The sequence below is a fragment of the Rhagoletis zephyria genome, unplaced genomic scaffold (genome assembly GCF_001687245.7).
Source record: "Rhagoletis zephyria isolate East Lansing unplaced genomic scaffold, Rhagoletis_zephyria_1.1 Rzeph_scaffold_02021, whole genome shotgun sequence".
NCBI classification, from domain to species: domain Eukaryota; kingdom Metazoa; phylum Arthropoda; class Insecta; order Diptera; family Tephritidae; genus Rhagoletis; species Rhagoletis zephyria.
In genome coordinates, this window is record NW_016159105.1 from 61,142 (window position 1) to 87,635 (window position 26,494).

Here is a 26,494-nt window from a genome sequence, read left to right on the forward strand (position 1 = left end):
ATGCCCCTGTACTTGATATTCGGCGTTGACATCCGGCAACACGCGCCTGATGTCTTCTTCAAATACTTCAATGTGTGCATATATATGTACATAGATACCCAGCCAGCAAAATAACCGGAAACGTATCAATTTAAATAATTTCGAACAAAAACCTGATGTTTCGTCCGTTCGTTTTCGGATTCCGGTTTCGGTCGTTTTTAAGAACCATTCTCTCACTAAAGTGTTCATCCGAAACGTATGTACAGAAAACTATCGAAAATGTTTGTGAAATTGATGCGCTTTCGGGTATTTTCCTGAAATTTATTTGATGCAATTTTTCGTTGAAAACGATTTCAATTTGAACTTCACAGAATCTTATATAATGTATAATTTTAATGTGATGCTTCTGACGGCATTCGACGGTAGCACGCTCCTCTGCACACTCAGCTACTCGCGAATACGTATATGTACATGTTTTCAACTGCTCAGTTTGAACAAATATTTTAAAAATATTATTTTGAAATAACATAATGACATTTTTCAGATACGAAAAATTACCAAAAATGCGAATCGTTTTTTGAACGTTTCCGGATATGAAAAATGTACGGAAACTACATTGTTGGCAAAAAGCAAGTTTCTCTGTTGGCTGGGTACATTTATGGATATATGTATACATGTGTAAGCCTTAAAACTCAGACGGAGTGATTTATATAAATGCGCCGATTTTAGAGTGAGTCATACCACGCGATTAAAAGTAGAGCAGTGTACTTAAAAAAAATTGTAACACAGAATAATCGATTTACAAATTTAACGAAGTTTTAACAAATTTTAATAGTTATACAGTCATAGACAAAAAAAAAAACATTTTATAATATACTGGCCCAAAATGAACTAGTTTGGGCTAGTCGCAAAAGTTAAAATTATTTCATGTAACTGTACTGTATATGTGGGGCATTCCGGCCCAATTCGGGCCTCCCTGATTTCCTAAATTTTTTTGCTTGGCCGTTTTCGAGATATCGATTTTTGACAAAAAAGGGTTCCATTTTTTAAATGCTCATAACTTTGCGAAAAATGTGCCGATTGGCAATTTTTAAATTTTTCATTTTCAAACACGTAAATTTTAAATTTTTTAAGATAAAATTTGATTTAAAAAACACGTGCTCGTCGATTTATTTGATAGTCTTGTCTAAAAAACTCTCATTCATTCCGCAACTTTATGTTTAGTTCGTTAGTTTTTTCGAAATTTTTAAATTATTTGAAAGCTATTAACTATTAAATTAATGAAAATCAACATTTATAAAATTTTAAAATTTTATAAAATCGCGGACTAGACAATTTTTTCTAATTTATATTCAAAACAATTCGAAAAAAAACTGCCGATTGGTCCATTTTTAGCAAAGTTATCGGCACTTTAAAAACAGGAAATTTTTGTTTTCAAAAATTGATACAATAAATTGAAAAAATTGGGCAGGCCTCTCTCACAAGGTATTATAAAATAAAAATTGTGCAAAAACAACGAAATGGCAATAGCCGATTGGTGTCCGAATTGGGCTGGAATTAACTACTTTCGAACTACGCACAAAAGGTGTCATGAACATAAATGCACACCTACACATTCCAAGGCAATAATCGTGTTTTTAACACCACAGCTGACATATATACATAAATTGTTTGCTTATAAATCTAGTCCAGACATTCTACGTAATCAAGCAAATAGTTACTTAAATATGCTAATAAAAAACTGTTTTAACGAAAAACTACTTAAATTTTACGCTACGCTCTTATCAGTTAATTATGTGACGAGTAATAAAGAATAAGCAAGAAGTTAATACAAAATTATTAGGCACAATCAGCCGCCCGTTTTGCCCCAATTCTTGCAGATTATACAGAGACTCATACTAAAGAAATTAAGTACAATTATAAGTATGTGTACCTATGTATATAAGAATAATATTAATTCGTTTCCAAATGCGTAGTAGCGTATTCTAACAAAATTTGAATAAGCTTTTACGACAGCTTTGAAGATGCTGTGCAGCATCACATTTTTTTTTTTAATATTTACAATAAATTCACGTTGCTCATGAGTGTAGCTTGACAGCTCTGGTGTTCTGCTTTCTTTTAAATTCTTTCTTTTAAATTCATACGAAATTTATGAAAGAAAAAATATTTATTCGGAAATTTTCGTTGAGCCGCTATCACTTTCATTGATAAAAAAAATTGCAGTCATATAGTACTGTACAAATAGACATTTCTATGTACAGTAATTCGAGAGCTGAAAATTGGTAAAAGCCTTACAATTAAATTGCATAAATCTCCTCCGATTCTAAGTCTACAAAAAAAATTTTTTTTTTTTTTTAGTTTATGAAGGATTTTCTTTAGTAAAATTTTTTTGTATGCTAAATTTGTCAACAATTCTGGAGCTACTTTGTATGATAGACGACAAAATGTGATACAAATGTGTACCAAGTTAACAACACTTTTTTCTCAATATCTCGGAAACTGAAGAAGATATTCAAAAACGCTAGTTGAAATATCTTACCGATAAAATTTCAGTCAATATCTCGAAACCTAAAGGCGATATCCAAAAGCTAATAACACTAATCGAAAGATCTTATTTTGAAATATGTAACTGTATCTGTACCTAACTAAAACTCGTCAAAACGGCGCTTAAATACTACAAATTTTTATTTAGACGACGATATGTTGCGTATACGCCACGTGTTCCTAAGGACGTACAAACATGTACATATGTACATATGTTTGTAGAACATTTATGATTAAAGATAAGGAAAAAGGACGTGATTTGAAAAGGAATGCATGTACTCGTTATGTTTATCGATATCGTTATCAATTTGTTATCGTAATCTATTTTGCTATCCATTTACCTTCATCGTTATCGATATATTAAGGGATTAATGTTTTTATCTTTTTATTTTTATCGACATAAATTTTTTGTTGATGCCATTATTGATACTTGCATCGATGAATTAAGCTACAATTGTATCGACGAATTAGCTATAATTTAGTATTGTTATCGATGTGCACACATATTCATCGATTTCAGTCTCGATGCGGCTAAAAAGAGATTATATATATTTTTTTTTATATATTTATCAATATCGGTACGGTGTCGTTTTAGAACATTGTTGTTAAGTTCGGAATCGTCTTCTAAACCCTCGGCTTTATTGAATACTAGGAAATACCTGCGGTGCGTCATTGCGCCTTAAACTTATTTTTGCCCTGTTTGATACCCGTATGGTAATATTGCATTTATTTTATCAATGTGATTGAATAAAATTTTTCAAACAGGTGGCAGGCGCCCTTAAAGATATTTTCGCCAGTAAACTTTCCTTAACCTCTTCAGTTTGGTACCCATCTTGCAATAGTCAATTAATCTTATCAATTAAATTTAATTAAAATTTTCAAACAGGTGGCAACCTTCAACCATCTTAGCCTCTTTCTTTTGACAGCCACATTTTTTTTCGTACATAGAATGCAAAATACAAACTTTCATTTTGAAATCGCGTATAAAAAGATAAATATTCAGACTCTCTCAGTAAACTTTTTTTATTTAAAAGAATTACCCTTAAAACCGGTTTGGTAATATTTATGTTCCCAAAGGCCACCCCCAACTTCCAAGGAGCTTCGATAAACCTTCCAGCAAGCAGTCCTAATGCCCCGTTTTGAAAAGTTTTTTTATAGAGAGTTTTTCTTAGTCCGCAGAAACCCTAATGGAATATCAAATTTAAAGTTTTTAAACTAGAACTAAATAATTATTAATTTATAAATAAATTTCTCCCTGAGTTTTGAAACAAACAACTGAATTTACTCACTTTTAAAACTTTAGCTTATTTGTAAGTAGTTTCACCAGCAGTGTTTTTTAGTATCGTTTTTTTTTTTCAATAATCTTAAGCGTATTAATGGCATTGCGCACATAAACGTACACTATGTAGTGTCATAATGTCGGTGGCGCTGCAATCAGCAATTAGTGCGCTCATTAAGGCGCAAAGAAGCGGTTCAACAAACCACTGCTAAGTGAAGTTTAATAACGCTTTGTAATTTAGATTGCAATTAATTTCCGTTTTGCAAGCTAAGTGCGGTTTTTTTGAGCAATGCAGCACAAATACAAATACAGGGAAGCCTCGATATAGCGAACCTCGATAAAACGAAAAACTTAATATGACAATTTTTTTGTGCGAAATATTTTTTTTTCAAAATTTTAAGCTTTCTTTGTATCGAGCTTTTGATATTCTATAAATGTAGTGAAACTATAGATAGAACGAATCATTTGTCCAACCCATTCAACTTAGTTATATCGATCTTTCACTGTAATGTGATTGTGGATAGATACAGTAACCACATGCAAACATTGTGTGCCTATTTTTATATACACAGATATGTGTGTATGTAACTACGTGTGAGTGCATTAAGCTTAAATTCATTTAATGGTCTATTTCAGTTTCTTTGTTGCTTTCAAAGTGCAAATGTTAATAACATTAAGTAATTGAGTAGTCACCGTTATGCGGCAATTATTGCATAAAAGCGCTTGGTTTTTCTAACCGCTAGCGTTGGCATTTAATTGCATTTATATTTAAAATTAAAAAGGGGGTAATAAAAGCTTTTTACATTTGACTTATAAGCTTCACATTTTTGGTAGTGTTAATGAGTTTGCCTCTGCGGTTTTTGCGTGTGTATTAGGGGGCTCCGAAAATGCATGTGAAAAAGTAAAGTAGGAATTTTTATGCTCCCCCTACAGGATTGCTCTATACCGAAAAAACCTCTATTTTTTATTTTGACATCAAAAAGCATTTAGAGGTCGCTCGAAGCGCTCAAAGTTGTTCATGTATTTTATATCGGAAAAAGCAACTTTTCGTAGAAATGGTATAGAATTCTCGAAAATCAATATTTTCTGATCGGAAAACTCTGTTTCTCTTCAGGAGATTCCCAGTAACAATACCCCATTATTTATTTAACCATCTTTTCATAGTAACATATTTTATAGGGCCGCTAAAACCCCCACAAAATGCCAGAAAATGCAATGGAGGGATAAATAAAAAATCTTTGATATTAAAAAATTGTTAAATAAACAATTGGGTAGTATTACTGAAAGCCTCCTGAAGAGAACCAGAGTACTCCGATAGAACAATATTAATTTTCAAGAATTCTATACCATTTCTACGAAAAGTTGCTTTTTCCGATATAAAATACATGAACAACTTGGAGCGCTTCGAGCGACCTCTAAATATTTTTGATTTCAAAATAAAAAATAAGGGTATATTTTTTCGGTATAGAACAATTCTAGGGGTTGAGTGCATTTAAATTCCGACTTTACTTATTTTGGAGCACCCTAGTGTATATACATAGTATGTATGTATGTATTTTCTTTTAGTTTTTCTCTGTCTATAGATTAATCTTTGAAAGAACAGACTTTCAAATATATATACATACGTAAATATTTATAAATTATAGAGTTATTTTACCGGCTTTTAAGCAGATTTTTCTTAGAAGGTATATAAAATGCAATGCTGACCTATGCAGGTATGTATATTAGGGTTATTAAAAAAAGTTAAGTCGCAATGTTTATTTCTCTCATCCTTTAGGATTGTCTTATATAGAAAAATACCCCTGTTTTTTTTTTTATTCAAAAATATTTATAGATCCCTCAAAGCGCTCATGTATTTTATATAAAAAAAAAACTAGTTTTCGTAGAAATCGTGGAGAAACCTTAAAAATCAATAGTTTTCGAGAGCTCAAGTAATCATACCTAATTGCTAATTTTACCATTTTTCAATAATATCTAACTTGAATTGTTTATAGGTTCTTCAAAAACCCCAAAAATGCAATCAAAAATCGTTAAGATTTAAAAATGGAAAAATTGATAATTGGGTATTATTATAGAGTTTTCTGATCGAAAAATATAAATTGTTTAGAAAAAAAATTTCTCCCATATATAATACATGGACAGCTTTGCGCGCCTTGAGCCACCTCTAAAAATTTTTTTAGTTCGAAAGAAACAGGAGTATTCGATATAGAACAATCCTAGGCGGTGTGAGCATAAAAACTGAGACAATACTTTTTTCACATGCATTTTTGGACAACCCGAATGTACATACATTAACAGCAAAATGTTTAAGTTTTGCTTGTGAAATGTATTGCGAAGAAGATCGCCTGTAATTGTGGTAAATTAACTAATTCCTGCAATAAAAATATGTAGCGGCATGTACCGCATGTATATAGATATGAGTGCTTTTATACTATTCTGTAATTTTTTCCTTTTATTACCTCCAATCTTGTCATTACTCAGCAATAAGTACTTTCAAACATCTCTAGAAATAATACTTCCATACTAAGTTCTATACAGAAATCAATTAATTGCTTGCCAGGTGCCATTAACTGCCAGTTTGCCTTTAACTAATAAGAATGAAATTTACACATACACAATATGTATGTATGTACATAAAAGTAACATATATGTATTTAAGCTTTATTCTAAGATGTCATTCAAGCACTTAAATAATCGTCCATAACCACAACAAAAAAGCTTTCAAAGCATGCGTGAAGTATGGGGCAGCGAGCGAGTACGTGCTTTTTAGTCTTGTGCATACTGATCAATAAAAGTGAATGTATCTTAAGCAAGTCAAATTTAACAAAAGCCACATTGACAGCTAAAATCGTAATAGAAATGCCTTATGATATACTATACACATGTACATATGCTCAGGAACAGTATTCCCTTCTAGAGCGTGGAGGTCGCTGACAAACTTTATCGGACATAGAGAACCGCCAACGGACTCACGTAGCAGCAAATCGTGTTACTAAGTGATTGCAGGAGTGAGGTCGAACATTTTAATATTGATTGTGAGACAAAAGTATGTACATACATTAAGTAAATATGTAGTCAAGAGAAATAAATTTATTTTAAAAAGGGATTTACTTGACATGATGATAATGACCAAATTCACTTGGTAACTATATAAATTATGAATACTATATATTATAACATACTCGTAAAACCATAGATTGAGAATTACTTTTTGTGATAAATTCACTAGTTGATTGCTGTTTGCTGTTTTCATGTTTTAATTGCGCGTCCCTATTTATTTTCCCGCCACTGTATACTAAAAAGTAACATTACATACCAGAAAGCTAATCCACACAATTATTAAGTGATTTTAAGTATAACTCACATATTAAATAAGTAACTGATTAATTTACTAACTTATTGAGCTGACTTCCTCTTTGACTGGCTGCTAGAAAGTGCCGGTGTGATCAGCTGCTCGCTTGCCTCATTTTTCATACTTATTATTTTGCACGTGTTGCTAGCGTTTTTTTTGCAACTTTGCGCTATTTTAAAGCGATTTTTTTCGCAAAACCCACCGGCTGTGACTAGCGATTTTTCAACAAAACTAACCGGCTTATTTCGAATCAATCACTGACACTCTTAACAACATCAAACTCTTAGTGCTAGGCGATAATGCTAAAAAAAATCCATTACCAGCTAAATTGCTCTCAATAGAAACGTGTTTATTTTAAAGAAGAAAAAACTTAAAAAAAAATACAACCAAGCAACGTATGTTAGTAGCAATTGAAATAGGAAAAAAAATTAAACCTTGAAAATGCCGGCTTTTTTATGATCTGACATAAATTATGGCAAACTTAAGCGGCACACGAGTACACACACACACACACACACACGCGAGCATAAATACTTACTTGGGTATAGAGCTGAATAGCTACAGCATATACATACATATATGCAATTACAAACGTATGTATGTATATGTATATATGTGCTTCTAAGCATGGCTTAGAAATAGTAGTAGCAAGTCATATCTGCAAGCACTTTACACGCAACAGCGCTCGAATTGAATTTCGCGTGCTACCTGCTACTTGTACTCGTATGTTATATATATACAATATATGTATGTATGTACTATGAATGATCGTCTCGCTTAAGTGCATATGTACACTACTCGCATAAAAGTTCACTCGCTGGAAAAAAAGGAGAAAAACATTTAATAAACGTGAATTCATAAGCATTGGTTAACAGTTTGCGGCTGTGTCTGGTGTTCCTATTTTGTGTTGTTTTTGTTTTTATTTTTACTTTTTTACATATTACTACTTCCACGCTATGCTTTTTGCCTGTTGCTATTAATTAGACTGGAGCATACCTACTTGTGATCTAGTTGCAATTGATTTTTGCAACATGCTGACAGGTTCTTTGCCAACATTTATTCGCACGTTTGCACATGAAAATGACACTATAAATGGGAGAAAAAAAGAAACAATATTGACAGCTTAAATGTGGCATTTTCTCTGTATGTGCACTAATTTGTTGAACTGCTGATTTGATCTCTTGTTATTGAGCGTGCGTGTGAGTGCATATGTATGCATGCATGTTTGTAAATGTGTAAATAGAAATTGTGTTTCTGTGTCACAGCTGATTTATGTATGCACGTTTGTAGTACGCGTGGTTTTTAGAGTTCAAATGCGCACAATAAATCACACAAATATTTACTTAAAATTTGTACTATCATCAAATGAGTGTTACTTATACGCACTGGCGCACAGTGATACAACCCCTTACATTTTTTGACGAAAAAAAAAAAAAACAATAAGGAGTCGCCGTAGAACCTCAATTTACTGTATATAACATTTATGGACATAAGTTAGGAAAAAATCGAAAAATTGGCGTGATTGATTTATTTTTAAAGCATGCCTCCCATACAGACCTAACCTAAAAAATACCTTAAAATACCTTAAAAAGTGAACCGATGAATATGTGACTCCGAAATTTTGTCCATAATATATTAATAATGTCGTTTGTGAATTCCAAATAAATGGGCTTAATCGGTTTATTTCAAAGCATGGACTACATATGCTCCCATACAAAACTGACCTCGAAAACACCCTACAAGGCCATAAAAATCTGACAAATGTACATATTCCTAAATTTTATCCAAGTGTTATTATATTAGAGCTCGGATTCTTATATTGAAAAATAAGTCTAGAAATATGTACCATAATAACTATAAGCAAAGCGTATATCAATTTATATACAGTCAGTGTCAACAACTTAGTTCATCAACAGCAAAAACCACAATAATCACTTTTTTTTTTTTTTTAATTTCAGACAGGACTCGGGAGAATGCAAAAAATACCAAACAACTTTCGATAAATTTTAAATTTTTTAATTCGGTTTCGTAGCTCATTAAATTTAAGTTTAGTAAAGTGCTGGTTTAAAGTCGCGAAAAGTTACCGCTCATTTTTCAGATTTTTTTTCAGGGGTGTTCCGCATTTTCTTCCATTTAAAAATAAATTTTGTTCATGCACACACCCTCGTAAAAAAAAAAATTCTCAAAAATCAACGGTCAGTTTTGGCGATTTGAAATTTGCATTTTACAAAATTGTATACTCAAAAGTTGTCTAAAAAATATAGTTGAAAAATTAGAAATTTTTATGGAAATTTTTTGGTAGTCCTTGCATTTTCCCGAATTCAATGTGAAATTAAAAACTTTATTCTTGGTTACTGCTGTTGAACGAATTATATTTTTATAAAAAATAAGAAAAATTTGTAATGAAAATATAAGTAAATAAAATTGTCAAAACGTCGGAGTTTTCATACTTTTGACGCTGAGGGTATTTTGTTTATAGTTATGATGGCATATGTTTTTAGGCTTATTTTCTTGCACACAAATCCGACCTCTAGTTATACTCTTATTTATAATTAAACATAAAAAAATGGGAGTAATCAGCTAATTTTTTCACATATGTACCTCTAGTTCTAGTTGAATAAAATTCGTTTGACTTCTGTTACTTTTATTTTCTATAAACTTTTATAAAATTTCACAATTTTCCTTGCTTTATAAGGCTAAACCCTCCAAATATAAGAATTCAATGTTAAAACATCTAAATTTTTTTCCGCCAAAATCCCACTGTTTGCCGCACATGTTTTATATTACTCAGATTAAGCTACATATATCTACATACATAAGCCACATGCTGATAGAACGTCAGTTTATATAGCCTAGAAATTAATACGTAATTTGTTGAAAAAATTTCATAAGACTGCAAATATGTATTCATACTTTCATACATACATGCATAAATATGTATGTATGTAAATTAATTAATGAGGAAGAATGTAGATAGCGCGTGCTTGGCGCTCATGGAATCGTTTGCCATTTACGCATCGCCTTGAATACGATCGGCGCCTTATCGGCAAAGAGCACATGGCGCGGTGCTGCTGTTTGGTATCTGTACATCTGTGCTACATATGTATGTACGTAATCAGCAGCATATTTTACGTCATGTTCACAAAAAAAGAGAAAAACCACTTCAAAACAAATACAGGCTCACATGCTTGTGTAGAACACAGTAGGCACATGTGCGAAGCGCTCGCTCTTCTTAGTTGATGAAACACGCTTTTCTAACTATCAAGCGTGTCACTTTGAAAACATAGAAGTATTTAGCAACCTGGTAACAAGACGTTAACTAATTAACACTAGGTTATCGCCTTTCTAGCTCGCTGTTCAAAGTGTGTAAGATTGCTAGTGATTAAACGTGGTTGCTGACGCTGAGCTTATCAGCAGCATTTTTGCGCAGAAAAAAGACCAGTAGCCAACTGAGTTTTTATTGCTTTCATACCTAGCGTGTGCCCCATAAAATATTGTGCGATTGATGACTATCACTAATGTGTCGAAAAAAAAAATCATGGTGAATGCAAAATTAATAGAAGAATAATAGTCAAATCATGCGAGTTACATAACAGGAAAGTCGTGAAGAAAAGCTGAAACTACTATTAATTAAAATCAGTATGTTCAAAACGTTTAATCTGAATAAAAATTAGTTAATTATCCCTCTCATCAAAAACATAGGCAATTTCCATTTTTTAGACACCGCGAAAGTGGGGGCTGATTCTGCTCCCAGACCACTGTGCGCCGGATGGCTATGTTTTGATGAGTTTAAATTTAATGAATGCAAGTTTTGAAAATTAAAATAAATAATTAATAAAATTTTACTGCATCCTCGTCTTTTCATTTTTACACTAACTTTTTTTTAGTGGATTCTCTTGCATTCCTAATGGGTCACTTTGTTACGCACTTTGCACGTGCGTATTATATAAGTACGCTTGTAGCCCTTAAAGCTTATGAGAGCAATGATGGCAAGACTGGGGACTACAGTAACTTGCTTTTCTAGTTTTTAATTGCGTTAAGCTCAATTACCAAAACCTATTAAGCTTCTAGTAACTTTCAATTTTGTTTACTTGTAAAACATACCTACATACTATGTACGTACTCTACAAACCAAAGACCGACAAAATAGTTCGCCCCACACGCCTGAGTCTAAAGTAAATATTTTCGCAAGGCAAGGAATCAAAAAAATTTTAAATTCAGTGGAGAACGACGAATGTAATTTTTTTTCTTGCAGGCAGGTATGGTCTAATGCATGTAAATTCTGTATTTGCCTTGGTATGTTTAGCTTAATTAACGCCTAAGAGAATTATGTTTCGTTTGAATTTACTACCTGGACCTTCAAATCAAAACATAGAAAACATTTAAAAACGATCAAACTATTGCCAACATTTTGAAGACACTCCCATCTCCCACGTAATAAAATAAGGTGCTTTGAAGCAGGGAAAAAAACGAAGGTATCCAGTTTTTGGTCAAACTATGACAATATTAATGTTTTCACAAATTTTTTTTAGTGTTCGCGCCAACTTACAAGGCAAAGAATTTCATTTCAGTTTTTATTGAGATAGTACATTTTTGCAGCCGCAGCTGAGCTAGGGCGTTTTTAACCCAAATTCTGAGATAGACGTTCTTTTCAATTCACCAAGTACTCTAAGCACGCCAGTATATTACAAAAAAAAACAATAAATGTTTCTGCTTTCGCATTTCCAGTATGTATTTCATAAATTTTCGTTTTTAATTTTTTCATAACTTAATTCTAAATACATATCGCTACCTAAGGGTGAAAAGGTGCCATGCCCACTTTTTTCAAAATTTAGTTTTTGATGTAGAATGACAGATAATGCCAAATTACATCGACTTTTTGTCTCTCCTGAATAATATAAAAAAATGGAATTAGGCCCTTTTCACCTTTATGTAACGATATGATTTTTGATAAATACATACGTATACACTTCTATGTTTATATGTATGTACATAAATATGTAAAATTGTCAACGCAATTTGTTGGCACGCATAATTTTAAAATTCCTTGCTAGTCATCACAGAGCGACCAACGAATGCGAAACACAAACTTCCTCGACATTAGCGATCAACAGTAGCAGCAATAATAACAACATGTTAGCAAAAAAATGACAAAATGACAAAATGTCAAAATCATTTTACAGACAAGACAAGTTGACAGCTTAAGCAATTTTAAATGACCAAAGCTATTGTTGTAGTTGGGATTGTTATTTTGTTTAGGCGACAAGTTTAGTTGGTAGACTAACAGAAATTATTGCTAGCACAAATGTTCTTCAATCAGCGCCTAGTACGGACAAATACCCTGTAGGGAAATTTGTGTTTTAGCGAATTGATTTGCTAAAAGTATACACTTCACTATTCCTTAGAGTGCCATATATCTGTGCGTATATATAAATATACTAAGCATGTTGAGGTAGGCAAATTGAGCATGGTGGCAATTTTGATAGGGGATTTTTCTGTTTTGACTGACAGCTCGTCGGTTGCCGTGGTACGTTTTTTTTTATTTTGTTGATGAAAGCAAATAAATATACAATAGTGGTAAATGAGAAAAATGCTGATGATCATTTAGTAGCGTGAAAGTGAAATAATCAACGCACGAATTACATTAGTACAAAAAAGTTTTTTGAGTAAGAACGCAGAAATGGCCACCACCTCTTTTTCTATGTTTCGTAAAAGTTGCATAATTTTTACAGTCAGCGGCAAAAATGCGCATAAAAATTGAAAAATTGAAATTTTCGATGAAAATTTCTTGGAATTTCTTATATTTTCTTCCGAGCCCTGTATGAAATTGAAAATATATATATATATATTCTTGTAATTTTTGCTGTCGAATAAGCTAAATTTTTATTAAAAAAAATAAGAAAAATTTGATATGGAAAATATAAATTTAAATAATCGTCAAAAACCCAGGTGTATGCATATTTGTGACGCTGACTGTATAAAAAGAAAAGGTTTGGTTTATATGTTCTGGATAAACTCAAAAACAACTGAACCGATTTTAAACAATCTTTCATCGGACGAGAGACATGTTTACAGATTATGTACAGATTTGCCATTAATTGTACCATAATTTGGGAAGCTTAATAGATACAGTATATCATGAGATTGAAAATTTGCACGAAAAGAATTTTTATTGGCTTTGTTCTAGAGCAGTGCTAGGCAGCCGGTAGCATCGCGGGGCTATGTGGGCTATATTTGCTGATTTAAACAACCATTAATATGTCACTGGGATAAACCTTTCTTTCAGTAGGGATCAACCTTCAAGAAGAATATTTTACTCATGGCCAACTATATGCAAGCCCTTCACGAGTTGTAACTTCAGAAAATCAATTACTATTGTTACGACATAAAATGTAGTTTACAAAGTAAGAATAAAATAATATTTTGAATACGTATTCGTTCTTATGCACCAAAAAATGTAATCTCATTCAATTCTACAGAAATTTCTCTTTGTTTTGATAGCCATATTTTTATTTTTTTCAGAGGCCTTTTAGAAAAAATCCTGACTTTAGAGATAAAGACTAAAAAGACAGTTTTACTATATTTGGCTCATACACGCAGAAAAAAAATTCCTTGATGCTAGGAAAAAAGTATATTATTCTAAAAAAATATTACCTTGAAATGGCTCCAATGACATGGCTGCCTTTATAACGATTTGACTCAGTTTAAGGTAAACACAATTCCTTAGAAAAAATTTACTTGCCAACCGTGAAAGGAATAAGTATGTCATTTTGCTCGCGGCGCTCAAGCAGTGGAAATAGCCGACAGAGAAAAGTTCTGGAGTGCTAGTTGAGAGATGCAAGGTCCGGGACTCGAATTTTTTTTAATATTTTTTTTTTTTTTTTTTTTTTTTAATTGTATTCAAAAAAAATATCTAATTTATTTTTTATGCTATTTGAGTATTTAGGTTTTTCCATATATGAAATTAATTTTACAATTTGTAATTTATATTTAAATTGAAATAATTACCTTACTCTAACCTCCTCCAACCGGATTCGAACCTGTGATCTCAGAATTTAAAGCAGCCGACATTTGACAGGAAAGCAATTAACTTTGTCTTAACGGCACTGACAAAATTCAAAATTATTTAAGGATATTATGACTTATATGACTTATATGACGCTTTATTTGTAAGTTAAGGAAATTTTCTGAAATTGAGTAAATTTTTCGTAATATTAAGGAAAAAACAGTAACTCGAAAATGAGGATACTGTTTTCTTGATTTAAGGAAAAGCTTTTTTCTGAGTGTAGTTGCGCGAATATATATGTAGGAGCAACCAACAAAAGCTACTACACGAATGTATTATATAATTACTTTTCTAAAACTTGATTACCCATCTTGAGATTACCCATCTGCAATAAAATAAGTTCTGCGCTGACCTGTGAGTTATTTTCCTTTTGGATTTGTTTTGTTTAATATTTCTACTGTAATGTTTAATTCACAATTTTTGGTGTAGTACCTACCTGTTGTAATAAACAAACTGTTTATAGATCGTTTTGTACTAATGCTTCAAATTTAAATAAGTTGAATTTGAATTGATGCGCCCTAATGTACATACATACAAACATATTATGTATTGCTAATTTTTTGGATAGTGTTTAATCAAATTTTAATTTATTCTTATAAAAAGTTATAATCCTTGCGGCTTTTGTTTTAAGCGAATTTACAAGATAACAAAACAAAACAATTTTGACACCTAAAATATACCGAGTTGCAAAAATTCAAAAAAAATCCACCGCTGCTATGCCAAAGTTCAACAACGAGTATGAAGAAAAGTTTAGCTTATTGACCTAGCTTTAGCTTATTGCATTACGAAAAAAAAACCGAAAAGGTAAAGGCCTGTATGCAGCTCTCAAGAAAAGCAAAAACTCCATATAAAATGACGTACAAGAAATGGCTAAGAAATTTTCTTGAGTCAAATTTCCTTAAGGCAGTACGCAGTTCTTAAGAAATTTACTACGCTTTCTACTACGGTTTTCTAAAGTTTTTTGTGAAGAAAGAGCATAAGGCAACCCAGTTTTGCAACAGAAATATATGCCCGTTCCATTATTTCTTGAGGAAAGAGTGAGGCAACTGGCTGTGAAGTATCAAAAATGTCAAAATTCCTTGGACACACACGCGAAATAATGGCAATTTATTCTTGAGCATTTTCTTGAGAGCTACATACAGGGCTTAAAAACGAAACCACAACAATAGAAGAGTGCAAGCAGCAGTCGTTACGACAAACGCAGCACGCGCTGCATATTTATGTTAATTTATTTTTAATTACATCATCAAGCCAAGAAGTGGGCATCGTGCGGACACCAATTGCCATATTTATTTACATATATGTAGGTATATGCATGAAAAAGCCATACGTATTGTGCATGTATATAAATAAACAGACATGTATAAATAAATAAAAAAAATCAATAAAATACATACATATGTATATGTAAGTACCTACTCGTATGCGCATGCATAAGTGGCTTAAATAGGTTTTGGATAAGCATGCAATATTGAATACGTTAGTTACGTATGTACCACGTTATGTACATGCGAGTGTGATCGCATGCCGCCTGTCATCATCATGCACTTATTCATAGCTTTTGCTGTTATTGCTTTTGTTGCCAACGAGGCTATTGACAGTCATGCAATTGCAATTGTTTATAAACAAACCCAATTGTTGTTAACAAGCGAACAATGCATAGACACACACACACACATAGTACATACATAATTACATATGCAGTGACTATATATAGCTACAGTGGGACATGATTTTATATAACTGCATGCATAAATAAATACGTACATATATTTCAATGCTTTCGACAATACGTCGATTGACTCATAAACCGGCTGCAAAAAATTACAAAAACAAAAGTTGACCAAAAAAAACGCGCACAAAAAGTTTACTGAGAGTTTGGAAGGAGAAGTAGTCATCAGCTTGCCACTTAGCACTGGACAGTTAAGCGCCGCAGATACGTGTTGCAGCAATGGAAACCTATATACATTTATACATACATACATTTGAATGTAGTATATAGCAGCGCACAGTTGTCGCACTTGACAGTCGTCGAAGTCCATTTAAGGTGTTGCCGAGGAAAACAACATTGCAAGGGAATTGTGTCTGGCTGGCAGTTAGACAAACGTGCGCTTGCAAAAACAAAAAACAAAGCATACACATTCAACTTTTTTTTTTAATTTCAATATTTTAAATTAAGCTTATACACAAAAGGAAAGAGTTAGCAGCAGCGTTTTTAGGATTTCGGACTAAAGAAATAATCGGGCGCTTCTGCAGAAATCAAGGATGCAGGTTGGTTTAAATGCATTTTCACCTTTTTAAACAAGCAATTAGCTATTTTTGTAATTTTAACTCAACTCGTGCAACCTACAGCCATTTGGCTGCTTTAATGTATGTATTTCAGTACGGCATACAGAATGAGTCGCCTGCACTCTGAAATATTCTGCAGAAATGGTTTGCCGAGTGTATTTAGAATCATCCTTGCAAGGGCTAGGCACTCGCACCGAAAGTATTCGACCGTCTCTTTTAAGCCCGGGTACTTGCAGCTGCGACAAAATCTATTGCAGGGTAAGCCAATTCTTTCGGCCAGTACCCAACGTGCCAGTGCCTTGTCCAGACTGCCGCTGGTTTGAAGGTATTTTCTTTACTCATTTCTAAAAGGGCCATAGTTTTTAAGAGGGTCGTGGGAAAACCATAACTGCCAGCCTTTTCTATACGATCCTGTTCGGTTCCATTTTCAGCAATTCTACCTTTGATCTCCTTGAGCGTGGTCTCCATATCCACGGCGTGCAAAACATTCAGTTAAGGTGCAATAGGGGTAGAAGAGAGTGCCTGATGCACTTTACTGCCTCCTTAATTGCAAACGTTTCGGTCTAGAAAACGCTTACATAGTCTGGTAGGCGAAAAGATAGCCTTAGGTTATATTGTTCCATGAAATGCCCTGCACCACCCCGCATTTCATTTCTGATCCGTCTGTAAAGACGGTTATGCTCTCCAAGAACTGGAACCCTCCTTGATCTCAGTAACTGGGACTTGTGAAAAGGATTTTTTCTTCAATTTTTTAACATAAATATACCAAGAGAGAGCCAATTTTATTGCTTACCACAAACTTAACTCATCAAACTAACAGGTAGTGAATGAAGTCATTTAGGCACTTAAATACATGATTCGCATGTTCTATATACTATCACCTGAAATGCAAAATAATGAGGTTGTTCACACTTGCCTGGTTATCAGGTTATCCGCTTAAAAATTATTTTTGTGTAGTGTATTTTGTTGTTGTAAACGGAATAAAAAATATAACCACAATGAACAACCTCAATGTGTTTGTGCACACATATACATACATATAATATGTATTTATTTTCAAAATACTAAAAGGAAAAATAAAAGTATGTGTACTATTGAACAAAAGCATAAAAATAGGAAGAGAAAATATTTGCCATATTTCAATATGGTAAGAGACACAAAAGCTTGACTTAAGCTCAAAAATTTTCCATTAACCCCATGCATCATTTAAGGCTAACCACGTTTTACCGCAGCACGCTGCGAAGCATTAATTACAATTAGCTACATTTTTTTTACGTAAGTTTAAATACATGAAGCTACAGCTACTTTGACCGCCACATATTTGCTTTTTAATTAAAAAAAAAACACACACACACACATTATTAAAATATAAATTAAGTTATAATTGTTGTTCATCATTTCATGCCATACGCATTAACTGCTGTATTTATATATATTATTATAAACCGTCAAACAATTAACCACATAAAAATTACGTGACAAACTATCGCAATTTAATTGAATATTCTTTAACGAAATTTATCGCCAATACAGTGGCAATATGTATTTTTTTATGAGTTAATGCCTAGTATTATTTATGCATGATTTATTCTTTTAAAATTTGTTTACTGCTTATTTTTTAATATTTTTACTGCATCCATGCACGCGTACACTAAACATAAACAGATATTAATAGAATACCAATTTACCAACGCTTAACCGCGACTAAATAAAAAAAAATTCAATTAAAGCTAAGGTCAGTTTTGAATGTTCACATTAGGAAAAAGTTATTCACATAAATATGTATGTACATACGTAAACAAATATATGCATTAGGGCGGATCAATTTGTAATGAGAGATTTTATAGACTATGCGCGTATTGCGCAATTTGGCAAACTCCAAACTGATTTTAACATATGGCTTCTTCGGCAAATTTGCTTAGAATTACACGTAGAAATCGCCTATGCTCAACGCGCATAGTAAAAAAAAAACATTGAGCCGATCTAATATATGTACATATGTAAATATAAGCATGTCTGTATAGAAAAATTTGCGTAGCACGTTTAATAGATACGTATCCACATAATAAGTATGCATACATGGACTTACATAATTATAAAAATTAAACAGCATATGAATTCTGAATTGAATAGTTGGATTCATGAAACGCCGCAAAATTCTTGCAAATGTCGCAAAATTTGGCACCTTGAGACAGCTGATTACTTTTGTATGGAAATTTTTTTGCGAAATTGCCATAGCATTTGAGCTGGCAATCATTGCAAAGTGAAAGTCGCGAAGCACATGTTTTTTTTATTGTCTTCAAATACTTCAAGAAAAAGTATATCAGTTAAGGCTGCTTCGAAATATAGTTGTAAAAAATTATCTTTTGCTCTAACGCGCCGCATTTTAAAAAAATTTTAAAATTTGTAAGCCGAAGTTGTGATAGCTCGTTTTCGCCAAAAATGCCACTTCGCGACGTTTTATGAATCACACTAATGAGTTATTGAGTAGTTGCAATTTAAAAATGTTCAACTGCAAATTGTCAAAACAAATTTATAATCTAGTAACTATAACTACGAGCATGTGGACTAGGGTTGTCCAAAAATACAAGCGAGAAAAAAGTTTAAAATATTCAACTCATCATCCCCTGGTTAGCTTCTGGATTTAAAGAGTGTATATTAGGGTCGTCAAAAAAAATTGTAAAATGTTAAGCTCTTACCGAATAGGTTTTTTTTTAAATGGAAAATAAGAAAAACGATATTTGTTTGCTTAAATAAAAGAAGCTATTTAAAACCCATTGGGGTGTCCATATATTTTATATGTCAAAAAGAAACATTTTCGTAGACATGGTATAAAATTCTTTTCGATCGGAAAACTCTGTTTCTCTTTAGAAGACTTCCAATAACAAAAGTACTTTCTAGTCGGCAATGTGAGAGACTGCGTCATAATTATTTCTAAGGGAATCTGAATCAAAAATCATACATACGAAATAAAAAGGAATAAAGAATTCAGCACGGAAAGCATCAGGTGAAAATACATACAGCTATTTACGTATATGTAGAAGATACTAAAGAGTGCTGCATCCCGAACCCATTAAGTATTTCTTTGCTCAATGCTTTGCGTCTCTGAATATAAGAGTAGCGTTGATTTTTTTAATTCACTAGTCTTACTTCATTAAAGTGTTTGCAAAGTTTTCAAAACACGTACGCAGAAGTGTGACGGGTAAACAAAATTCATAATCAAACAAACATAGTCAACCAGCAACTGAGTTGGAAGGGAAGCGGGAAGGGGGGTAGGGAAACCAACTCGCATACGTAAACAGACAACTTCGCTTTTCGGCCATAAATTAAGCGCAATCGTGTTTGTTTAATGCGTCCTTGGCAAGTGTCAAGCGCAGCAGCAGCAGCGGCAAGTGGTTAAGCAAAAGCTGGATAAGTCAATGTTAAGGCACTTTTGTGCTTCATACTACTTACTGCGCACATATTAATAAGCATCTAAGTATGCGTAGTACACACATACTTATGTATTTGATTATGTGCATATGTATTATATAAACGTTTGTATATTTAGAACACTCCCAACCGGCACAGGTTTGTCGAATTAGCGTCTGTGTAGTGCGTAGAGTCAATAAACTGTAAAGCTCCTACAGCGCAACGCCCACAAAATTATAATAAAGGTGATATCAAGTTAGCCAATTAAACGGATATATTTTAGTGCAAGTTATTCACTTTTATTTAAACTTTAGTAACATTTTGTAGTTAATGAATTGATAAAGATATGTACATGCTTATGTTGAAAATTATGAACATATACAAATACTTTTACTTTAGTTACTAGTGCCTTTTCGTAATGTATTACAATTCGAGCCCTAACCGGAAAAAGATGTAAGCGACATTTTTTCAACATTTTTTTTTTGATGCAGGAATGTTCCTAGCAGAGCATCTAGATGCATTTCTGCACCAAAAATAGAATAAGTCGCTTACATCTTTTTGGCTGTCAGGGCTTGAATTAAATAAATAAATAATAAATAAATACTTTGCTAAGGTACCACAAGAAGATTTTTTTAGGTGTAACTCTTGATGCTTGAGGTGGCGTGAATATTTGGTTGTTTTTCATGTATGTATGTATGCTTGAATCTGTGTGCAAACCGTTTTGTTGTCTGTAATTATAAGAACAATAGTAAAAATATTCAAAGGAAAGGAAATCGATGATAAGAAAAATAAAAGTATCGATAACAATTTCGATACAAATGTCTGTGTAATACGATTATGAAAAAATGTGTGTTAACGTAAATAATAGAAATGTATATCGACCAAAAAGTGGGAAATGTTCAGGACTCTTAGGGTATTCACATTATTTTGGATTTTTTAAGGAAAGGAAATCGATGATAAGAAAAGTAATGATATAAATGATAAAAATTTCGATGAGAACGTCTATGTAATACGATTATGAAAATTTGTGTTAAATTTAAAAACACAGTATCGATAAAAATCGATAACATAACTGATAAAAAGTCGATACCGGTAAAAAGTCGACATGGATAAGAAAAAGTTAAATTCTCATAACTCTTAGCGCACTCACAGTATTTTGGATAAAAAATGTTGGTTAAATTTAGTTTTTTCATTATTTTTTTTTGTTGACTCTTCTTTCTATTGTAAATCAGAGTACACGAATGCATATTTTTTGTTTTACTGCATCAAAAAAAAACATTCGACAAAAAATATATATCATTTCATTTTTACTTGCGATTTTAAAGTTTACACAATTTTGTCCAAGAAGCAACATCCGCTTTTTTTCAAGACAAATAAAAAAACAATAAATATACCCGAACAACATTTTTGCACTTGAAATTCAAATAGCAGCACAAACATGCGCGCAAATGTAAGCATAATTTTGATTGTTTTTATTTACTTTACTTTTTATTTCATTTTTCACCTTTTAGTCAGCTTTACTTCTTTCGATTTGTCGATCACGTACGCGCACATGCCGCAACCTTTACAAATTTCTTCCTTGTTAGTGTATGGATGCACGTGGCAAAATTAAAAAATTCAAAAACAAGATGTTTACGTGAGCTTATATACATACATACACATGTATATTCTTACATATTGTATATGTACATGTATGTATATAAGCATAAGATTTATGCGCAAAGTAATATGAAACATGCATTGCTACATTTGCACGTACATATTTGATTGGTTACATATGTACATATGTATGTATTGTACGTGCATACATATGTCTGGGCATTTGATTTATTGCTGCGCGTAATAAGTGCCCAATAAAATTTAAATAAATAAAATCAAAAACAAATTTTACTTCCTTTGCATTTCTTAAATCTTAATGCCTTTCCGCATACGAAAATGATATATGTATCTTACTTATTTAATAATACATATGGGAACATATTTGCATATAGAAACACGCCTCTTCTATGCGATTGCAATAAAGTAATGCTTGAATGCGTTTTATAACGCAAGTATGTGCATAGATATATGTACATACATAGATTGCACATAGTATGTATGTATGCTTATAAGTACCCAGTCGGAAAAGTAGTAATGCATTAAATGCCTGATAAATAATATAATGTATTTCTTATGCGTTCTCGATAATATTACTGCTAACTATGTATTCAGCATTCTAATATATACAAAAAGTTCCAATAATTTCATATTAAAACACATTCATTTCTCGATACTAGGTAATGCAAAATTGAATGCCCCACTTTTCTTAGGACATTGCCCTGTGGAAAAACATGCATTTTCGAATGTGGAAAGGGTTGTTTTACTGATTATTTTTTCGATTACTATACGTCACATTTTCCCACTGGGTATTTTGTGTGTGCGCTCGAATATTGTTTACCGCGCCAGATGTTGCGTATACGCCCTGCCGCATGCCTGTGTCGATTATAAATGAGGAAATAAAAATTTCCTCTATTGCTTACGCTCTTGCTGATTATGTGGGTGGAAAAAGTATATTTATATACATCTACAAACTCGTAAAAAAAAAAATTAAGTAATAAAATTTATTCGTGTAAGGCAAATGCAAGTTCGCATAGGCGAGTGATGATTAAGTATGCAAAGGCGTGTTTGTGTGTTGGCGAATGTATGAAGGGAAAGAATTATATTCGATTTAAACTTGCTGAGTTATTTGATTTGTGGGTAAAAGTATTTGAGAGCGATTGACTTGATATGGCTTAAGCGGTGCGGCTATAAAGTGTCGAAAACAAGATTTGTACTGGATAATTACATTCACGGCATGCAAAATGCTTGATTTGCGAACAGTCAGGGGTATTCAGTTGGAAAAGAGCTTAGATTGAGCACAAAGACTTTTACACTGTCATGCGAAATTTGGGAAATTTTTACTAATGGTTTTAAAGTTGATGTTAAGTTTATAAAAAAGTTTTTTGCTGGAAAGCTTTAAAGTATTTTTAGAATTTTTTATTATGAAAACATGTGGCAACTCTATTTAATAAAATTTATGTAATTATCGGAACTCTATTCATGAACATTTGTTACTATAAGTCAAAGTCATGAAGCAACATGGTGTCAAGCCGGATTTCTTAATTATCGAAATAAAGCAACACTTTCGAAAACCAGGTGGCAACATTACCTTTAAGTTGTCATGGGGTACTCGTAATAGCTTAACATTTATCTTAATACTGGTGTGTACATATGTACATAGGACATAAATATGTATGCAGGCATAGTTTTTTTTTATTTTTTGATCAAATTTTATATGTATGGCAACTCTGCTCGTATTTTTTGAATATCAAAGCCATAACTTTTCATGTAGTCATTCTTCAACTAAATTAAGGTTATCGTTTCTTCTTTTGGACCGTAGTAAATAAGTAGCACTTGGCAACCCTGCGCGTAACTTGCAAAAATTCTATCAAGGAATAAAATTAAATTTAAATAAATTCTGTATTTATTTTCATAGTAACTATGTGCAAACAAACATTTGCCAAGTTAAGTTGGCTGATTGCCTGTTCCCTTGGTCGGTGGACAAGCCACACACACAGGCACACACAGAGCAATGCGTACAAATTTACTTTTGTTACACCGCAAATGAACGACGACGACAGCTGCAATTGTCATAATTTGTATGCGGAAGCAAAGATTTTATTTACGGATTAAGTTTACTTTTTATGAAGTTTATGATTTATGCCAGCAATATATGAGGTAAGCTTAAAGCGCCGACTATGCGGCCGCAAGCTCGTACACGTGTCAGTGATTAGTTTTTAGGTCTAGTTGAATACAAATCAGTCTGAGCTTTAGTGTTTGCAAAACCACCAACTCCACGTGCCCTCATACAAGGCCGCATGACATGCGCTTCGAATTTTTGATTTGTAAAAATTTGTTTAACCCGCCGAAATCTTCAACCGCCTTGTTTTAAACTTTACACGCTTGTAATTCGCTTTTCGCCCTGGTGATCTTAAACTAATAAGATCTTATTTTCTTCTTCTTCTTACAGAAAACTTGTTGGCAGCACGCCACAACCCAGCTCATCGTAACAGCACCTCTAGCGATGCTGCTGCCAGCGACGACCTCAACTCCAGCTCGAGCAATGAAGATTTGAGCGCCGTCTACAATGTCATGTCGCAGCCCGACAAGAAATCTGGCAAGGCACGCAGAAATCGTCAGCAACGTCGCCGCAAGCATCACGACGAACAAACTGGCGCCCAACTTCAGCCCATTCCTATGGACGTCGACGAGGATAGCAAAGAAAATCGACGTCCTGCACAGCACCAGCCGCAACAGCAGCAACAACAGTCGGCTAAGACGACTAGCGTCAATTTGCGTAAGCAATGCACCAAAGCTGCTGCATTGAAGGCGGTCAACCAGCACAACAACAGCAATGCCGGCAATAGCGTGAACAGCAGTAGCAATATTGCAATGCCCAATAGTAGCGCGCATGCGCTCACCAACTCACCGTCCAACTCTTCAGTGTGCAGTGCACTCTCGTTGGCTTCATCCACATACTCACTCTCATCGTCATCGTCATCATCGATGTCGTCGAGCACATCATCTGCCTCGAGTTCGCCCACCAATTCGGCGAATTGCTCGCCCACTGCCTCACCTACCGCCAGCAAGCGCAATACGGAGAGTTTCCGCAAAATTGCACGCGCGCTTGCCCCGCCACTGCGTCAGCACACCAAGTTGAATATGTCGGAGGCCGAGTTGGTGCAACAATTGCGGCGCTATATCATCGATCCGAATTTGTTGCGCGTCTATGGCTACCCGGTTGAGAGCGCCATACACGAGGGTTGCATCGAGATCTACAAATGTCTGCCACGCCCCTCCGGCGTACACACACACCACCTTTCAACTAAGACGGACATCGTTAATACAACCGATGGCCTGCAGTTGCGCATCTCCAACACCAGCAGCAGTTACACCACATCCTTCAACACTACCAGCAGCAGCGTCGAAGCACAATGGACACTCGGCAGCGACAACTCGGCCGACTCCGGTCAGGGTTCGGGGGATTCCAGCCCACCTTCAATGGATTCGGACTCAAGCGAAGCTGGTGAGGATGAACCCGCCACCACAACGGCTTGTTTCACGCCAGACGGCAGCTACCAGATATTCTCGCAGTACGATCAATCGCTGGAGAAGCAATGCGTGCGTTGTATGCGCACCTTCCACGTCACCGAGTCAGGCGAGTACCTCAGCTACGAGAGCTGCACCTTCCATTGGGGCAAGCTGTACAACCTGTATACAGGCAGTAAAGGCTACACCACGCAGTACACCTGCTGTACAGGCACCAAGGAAACCGAGGGTTGCTCGCGCAATCCTTTGCACGTGTGGACCGGCGCTGTGGTCGGAATCAATGGTCCCTACACCGATTTTGTGCACACACGCCCGCGTTGTGATGATAAATCTGACACGCCTAAGGTTTATGCGCTCGACTGTGAAATGTCTTTCACAGGCCGTGGTCTGGAAGTGACCAAAGTGACGGTGGTGGGCTACGATGGCCAGCTTATCTATGAGCATTTTGTGCGGCCGGAAGCTGAAATTGTCGATTACAATACACGTTTCTCCGGCATCACCGAAAAGGATCTCTGTACACACTCGAATAAGGACGTAAAGATGTTAGCCGAAGTGCAACGTGATCTGTTACAGCTAATCGACGCCGACACCATACTCATCGGCCATGGGCTGGACAATGATCTGCGCGTGCTGCGGATCGTGCATAAAACGATCATCGACACCTCGATCGCATTCCCACATTCAAGCGGCTTTCCATACCGCCGCGCGCTCAAGAACCTGACAAAGGCGTGTCTGAATCGCGACATTCAATGTGGCGATGCGGGGCACAGCAGTTTCGAGGACTCGCGTGCCTGTCTGGAGCTGATGTTGTGGAAAGTGCGGAAAGAAATGCGGCCGACGACGTACTGAGAAGTACCGACGCGGAGGCATTCGAGTACATGGCTGCCGCCGAATGGGTGGAAGCGAGGTGGGGAAGAGAACCTCGGCTTGTCAGCGGCGGTGTGTTGTGAGCGAATGCGAGTGTGGGAGAATGACTTAGTGAGTAAGTGAGTGACTGAACGAGTGAGTGGGAGCGTGAATTAAGCACGCTGTGTGATTTTTTATACAAATATTGTAACTTTTGAGTAAGTGTCGTGAAATTTTTACAGATTGAACTTGTAACTAAAAATTTATTTTTTTTCTACAAGTATCTACTGTTTCGTTTATTACAAACTAATTACATTTGTGTAGGAGTATACATATGTACATACATCTTTGTATATACTCCTACATATGTATATAAGCAGGACTGGGCGACGCCGACTGCGCAGTACCCTCGTGGTTGAATCGCGTGTTCGTATACACGAAGTTGAAGGCGAAAATGAAGTGTAATTAATGTTCGCTTAATTTTCATCTTCAACTTCGTATATACGAACACGCGACTTTACCCCGAAGGTGCTGCGCAGTCGGCGTCGCTCAGGCCGTATATAAGTTTAAAGTTGAGTAAACTTGCTGCGGAGCGAATGCT

At 34.4% G+C, this 26,494-nt stretch overlaps 1 protein-coding gene across 2 annotated transcripts in view; it reads left to right on the plus strand.

Moving 5' to 3' along the window:
* Positions 1-26,147, plus strand: part of LOC108365850 (homeobox protein 5-like) — a 76,504-nt gene extending 50,357 nt beyond the window's left edge. For both annotated transcript variants that reach the window (XM_017620037.1, XM_017620038.1), the window contains one exon: positions 23,969-26,147. In XM_017620037.1, coding sequence (XP_017475526.1) covers positions 23,969-25,896 — 1,928 coding nt within the window. In that variant the 3' untranslated portion in view covers positions 25,897-26,147. The remainder of the gene's footprint in view (positions 1-23,968) is intronic.
* Positions 26,148-26,494: the final 347 nt, after the last annotated feature.